We start from the raw sequence: 6,000 nt of genomic DNA on the forward strand, positions 1-6,000 counted from the left end.
TTATGATCAGCCTGGCTATACAGGGAGTGTCCTGTGACCACATCACACTGTGTGGAATGTCCAGCTCGAGTGGGAGGAGTGCAGCCATCAGAGGGCAAGCTATAGATGAAATAAAAGAACATCTGAAAGATGGGTGTTGGGAACCACGTTCACTTCCAGTGTTGAGTGAGCCGGACCTTCCAGGATGGGATATGGGAGTATAAGTTAAATGCCTAACCGTAATTTCACATGCATTCTAGTGTTCTTCTGTACTTTGATGGAATACTCACATTTACCAGTGGGTTTTGTTGTTATTGTTGTTGTTGTTTGTTTTGCTCTCTGAGTTCTTTAAGAATCGAGGCCACTGTTTTTTGGGGGTAGAACGCCCTGACAAGACCAGGCAAGCTTTAAAAGTAGTTTGTATAGCGTGTTTTTGTTCCGCCCTCACAGAGCACTCAATCTTTTAGGAGGTGCCTGCCATGTTTCTTGCTGATGGTGCAGCTGCATTCTTAGGCTCTCCCCTGAGTGTGCTGGGAACATTGATATTCTGTCCCTGCCCCTGCAGGGCAGTCCACAATCAAAAGGTCGTGGCTTTGTTTCCTTGTTCCTCAGCTGGTGGAACTCTCTGGTGAGGATCGGGAGGTGTGGCCTGGTTGGAGGAAGTGTGCCACTGGGATGGGCTTTGAGGTTTAAAAAGCCCCTCCCATTCCCAACTAGCTCTCTCTGTCTCGTGCTTATGGATCAGATGTAAGTCTCAGCTATTGCTCTAGTGCCATGCCTGCCTTCTGCAATATACCCGACCATAGTGGTCATGGACTCTAACCCTTTGAAGCTATGAGCCCCCAAATTAAACTCGAAATAAATGCTTTTTCTTTTAAGTTGACTTAGTTACATTGTCTCATCACAACTGTAGAAGAGTAGGACACCCCGGCCTCCTGAGCACAGGGTGACATTCATGTTTCTCCTAGCTTTTTCCTCGAATACTTAAGTGTATGTTTGCCATAATTACCCCGGTGCCACTGAAATGGAAGAAGGAGTCTAGTGAGAACTTAGAAGCGAAAGTCCCAATATGTCTCGTGATCACAAAGGAGGCAGAGAAATCTGGCCACTGAGTGTTCCCGCCGGATTCTCTCAGCCGCCCCACCCCGCCCCACTCATCAGAACTACCTTTAAGGTCAAATCCTGACAGGTATCTCGGCCTCAGAACTCCGGCCTCTGTTGATTTCCTGTCACCTGGCGAATGCTTAGTTGAAGATTCACACAGCAGGCTCAAGGATGGATAGGCCTTCAGAGAAGGTACCTAGTAGAGAGGACAGGAGAAGCCGAGGTGAGCTTTAAGGCGCCCCTCTCCAGGGACTGGAGCTTAGCTTTCTGCAATCGTAGAAAACAAAATGGTCTGTTATGAACCAGCCACACCAGTTGTAGGTTTGCAGGTTGCCGGGGGACCTTCTCCTTCTCCTTCCACAGCTCCCCAAATCTGGAACACACATGGAAGGTGTCGAGCAGGTACCAAGGGTGGGAGAGAATGGGTTGGATTAGATTTAGCTCGGTGGTGCCCCAGGAATCTGGGAACCGGGTTGGTGATGTGAAGCAGAAGAATCGGCTTCTGAGATCTGTACCCATCTCCACTCTCTGTGCCTTCCAGTTCCAGTGGCGGTTCTCCCGGAACGACATCCACAGCAGGCAGACAAGGAAATCCAAAGGGAAACCCAGCACCAGAGACAAGCAGCAAGCGGAAGAGAACGAGAAGAATCTAGAAGACCAGTTCTCCAGGGCTGGAGAGGCGGGAAACTGTGTGCTGGGGGCACAGCAGTGGGGCAGAGCCTCTGAGGTCAGGGAGCAAAGGCAGGGCTCAGCCGCTGTGCAGAACGGCCCCGCTGGCCACAACAGGGACTCGGTGACCCTTAGGCACTCGAATCCCAGAGCCTCAGAGGCTGAGCTGGTTCCGGGCCCCGCTCCAACAGAAGCAAATTGAGTCAGTAGTTTGTGCTAGGCCTGCGTTGTGATTGCAAACCTTGGGAAGCTTGCTAGCAGCTGGTTTGTTCTGTGTTGTTACTGTTTGGCTTGACCTCCCATTGTTAGCCCAATGGCCCTGTGAGGGCGGGTCTCCGAAGGTGTTGTTTTCTGCACATCCACTGGAAAGCTGTCTTAATGACCCACTTATATTAGAGGGCAAGGTTGGGCCGTTCCTCCTACACCTCAGGGCTGGAGGCCTGGCTCTGGTCCCGCCCCTTCCACAAGGGAAGGTATGGGCCACAGGGCCTGCGCTGCCCCCACAGGGCGCCAGAGCACATCTGGGTCAACTTCTGGGACATCCTTCGCTACAAACCAAGGTTTTTCTGCTCACTCCTACATGCTGCTGCTCTGGGCAAGAACTTAGTGACTTTAACCCTGCAGCCTGCCGGGCTGGCCTTCTCCACCTGAACTCTGGAGACCCTGCTGTTGTGGAAGGCAGAGATGTTGGAGAGGAAGCCTCCTGCCTGTCTTAAGATAGTTACAAATACTGGCGATCTGGAAGCAAACAGGTAATTCCCTACGCCCCGGCTCTTGCAGAATGTTCAAGAAAGTATTCTGTGTTAATGTTAATGCCAAAAAAAAAAAAAATATTGTTTTTAAATTTTGTCTTCAACACATGTACGAATATGTTGTCATTTTTGAGCAGTTGGTAACTGGGTGCCCTCGTGTGCTATTTCTGTTGACGTGTCATTGACTGAGTTGTACGCCGTGCCTGTCACATGTTTAAACTGTCCATAAAGTGTTGTTAAGGCTTTAAGTAGAAGCATCTGGCAAACCGTGGAGAGAGAACACCAGTTGTCTCAATGGAAAAAGCCCTGTCTCTTTCTTGTTTAGTTATTTAAAGCAATAAAATGACCTGAGTTTAGTGCGTGGTAAGAAGTGAGTATTTGGGGTTCGGGGATTTAGTTCAGTGGTAGAGCGCTTGCCTAGCAAGCACAAGGCCCTGGGTTCGGTCTTCAGCTCCGGAAAAAAAAAAAAAAAGAAAGAGGAGGAGAGAGAGAGAGAGAGAGAGAGAGAGAGAGAGAGAGAGAGAGAGAGAGAGAGAGAGAGAGAGAATGAGAATTGAGAGAGAGAGAGAGAATGAGAATTGAGAGAGAGAGAGAGAGAGAGAGAGAGAGAGAGAGAGAGAGAGAGAGAGAGAAGTGAGTATTTGCCGTGTCCGGCAGAGGCCCTGGACATGGAGGGCTCAACCCCTCACCCCTGGTGACAATTACATTTTCTACCTCCTACCAGTGTGGTAGACCAGGACAAAGAGCAGAGCTACCTAAACACAGCTTTGGTAATAAGAAGTGGAAAGTGAAATCAGATGCCATCCAAGTGAGTGAGAGGGAACAGGTTAATTCCAACACGTGGTTTCTAAAAGGTTCACGTAAGTTATCTAATAAGGAAAATTTTTCTCATCTCCAAGTTTGTTAAAAATGAGACCTGCAAATCTGTGAAGAGGGCAGAACTGCAAAGCCATGTGTGGCCATATCTTTGTAAGTTTTAATTTTCTGTGTCTGGGTGTTTTGCCTGCATGTATGTCCGTACACCAGTTTCCTGCCTGAAGCCCGCGGAGGTCAGAGAAGGGAGTCAGGTCCCTGGAGCTGGGGTGGCAGATGGTTGGCCACTCAGCTTTGGCTGCGAGTTGCAATAAACATTTATGTTTTATTTGCTATGGAGGAACTGGAGGAGTGTTTTTAAAATTCAGGATGTTGTCCAGTGTCAGGCTAACAAATGATACTGGACCGTCCTCAGGGGCCTCGCTGCTTTTTCTCCCTGTATCCTGCTGATTCTGGCAGGATGGCACTGTATCGTAGAAGTTCTCAAACTAGCTGTACATTGGAAAAACGGGGGCGGTTACCACCACCACCACCAGACATATAAGCGAACATGTTTGAATATCATTAACCTAGTCCGATGTCACTGAAACGTGATTATGTCGCAAAACAAGGTAGAGTACCATCCTTTCCATCCGTGGACTCCATGCTTAATGTAAGTAAAATCATCTGTTCTTTCCTCTTTCTTCAGCTTTTTCTTTTCTGCACAGAACGTTTCTAAATTTATTAATTCAGAACTGTAGAAAGCTTAAAAACCTTTAATCACATGTGAGAATAAACTTATCAGGTGTGCTTCCGTAATCTTTTTAATTAAAATATAATTACATCACCCTCCATCTCCCCTTCCTCTCTCCAGCCCCAGCTATGTGCCCCCTCGCTCCCTCTCACATTCATGCCGTCCTTTTTAGATTGTTACTGTCCCATGATTGCTGGAACACACACACACACACACACACACACACACACACGTAAATACAACCTGCTGAGTCTACTTGCTAACACGTGTGTGTGTGTGTGTGTGTGTGTGTGTGTGTGTGTGTGTGTGTGTTGCTGTTGTCCTTCAGGTCTTTCGCAGCCATGTTGCTACAGGGAGGATGCAGTTCCCCCCCAGCCCCAGCACCCCCCTACCCCCCCCCCCCCAGCATTTCTGGAAAACATGGTCTCAGCAGATTTCCCGGTCCTCTGGATCTTACTATCCTGTCTTCTTTTCTAACTCTTTGTTCTCTGCCAGTCAGATGCGGGAGTTGTCCCGTAGAGATATTCACTGGGGTTGAGCACCCCGCCATGACTCTTCTCTGGACTCTCACCAGCCGTAGTTCTTTGTCATGGTCTCCATCTGTCTCGAAGAAAAGCATCTTCGATGAAAGCCATGGGCTGCAGTTCCCACGGGAATCAGGGTCTGTATTTAGAGTGCAATCGTGCTGGTCCAATAATGTGGGCACAATAGGTTCTCCTCTAAGTGAGGTCCATGCTCACCAGCTCTGGTAGTTAGCTGGGTTTCCAGCACCAGGCATGGTCACGCAGCTGGAATCGTTACACCAAGATGAGTGTCGCTATCGTAGCTGTGAGGACTGGTCTTCGTCGTGGTTCATAGGTTTCACAGCTTGGTAGGATTATGGGGTACCCACATCTCCCTTGGCAGTTTGCACAGACCTGCTGATACTATTGCAGCTAGTCTTCCTGGTAGAGGCTTCTGGGTCTAATCCCATTGAAATCCTTGTGCCCAAAGTCCGTGGTGTCTTCAGAAATAGGGACTTACCTCCAACATCTGGGAGGTACCCAAAGGCAACAGTAATAGTTGAAATCATTTTGGGAGTCTCTTGAATTCCTCTGACCAACAACTGGAAAGGGTTTTTTCCATGAGGTTTTGTTAGATTGTCTATGGCTCTGCAGGGAGGGTCATCAGCCCACGTAGCATAACTTCATTAAAAATTCTTATGCGCATAGACATATATATTGTTTATCATCTTACGTATCCTCACCCTGGGGCACAAAACAAATCTCGATACATTCAGGGGAAAATAGGCAAGAATATCATTCCTTCTGGCTTTCCAGAACATCCCTAGAGTTATTCTTCCCTCCCTCTCCTTCTGTATGGACCTTCTGCCTTATCCCGAATGAAAGCACACACACCACAGCCCGCTTAGTTCCCTGGTTCCTGAGTTGACTTTAGATCCTGTACTCATATGTGGACATCTGGAACTAGGAACCACAGATGAGAGAGAGCATTGGTTTTTCTCGTCCTGGGTTAGCTCAGCCAATGTGTTTTCTAGCTCTGTCATTTCCCTGCAAATTTCATGATTTCATTTTCTTCATAGGTCTGTAGAATCTCACTGTGTGTATGTACCTGGTCTTCATCAGCTGAGGGGCATTTGGGTTATTTGGGATTGTTTTGTTTTGTTTTTTGTTGTTTGTTTTTTTGTTTGTTTGTTTGTTTTGTTTGTTTGTTTTGTTTTGTTTTGTTTTGTTTTTTTGAGGCAGGGTCCCTCTATGTAGCCCTGGCTGGTCTGGAACTTCCTGTGTAAACCAGGCTGGCCTCTAGCTCACAGAGGTCTGCTTGCCTCTGCCTTCCAGGCACTAGGATCAAAGGAGTGCACCACCACCACCACAACGCTTGGCTCCTTCTGAAGGCACTTAGAGCTATGGATTTCCCTTGTGTGACTGCCTTCAGTGTGTCCCTGGGGTG

General features: G+C 48.0%; 1 protein-coding gene across 1 annotated transcript in view; it reads left to right on the top strand.

The window, feature by feature from the left end:
• Nucleotides 1–2,860, top strand: part of Rftn1 (raftlin, lipid raft linker 1) — a 181,173-nt gene extending 178,313 nt beyond the window's left edge. The window contains exon 9 of the mRNA XM_032900531.1: nucleotides 1,625–2,860. Coding sequence (XP_032756422.1) covers nucleotides 1,625–1,954 — 330 coding nt within the window. The 3' untranslated portion in view covers nucleotides 1,955–2,860. The remainder of the gene's footprint in view (nucleotides 1–1,624) is intronic.
• The last annotated feature ends 3,140 nt before the right edge of the window (nucleotides 2,861–6,000 follow it).

Source organism: Rattus rattus, chromosome 4 (genome assembly GCF_011064425.1).
Source record: "Rattus rattus isolate New Zealand chromosome 4, Rrattus_CSIRO_v1, whole genome shotgun sequence".
NCBI classification, from domain to species: domain Eukaryota; kingdom Metazoa; phylum Chordata; class Mammalia; order Rodentia; family Muridae; genus Rattus; species Rattus rattus.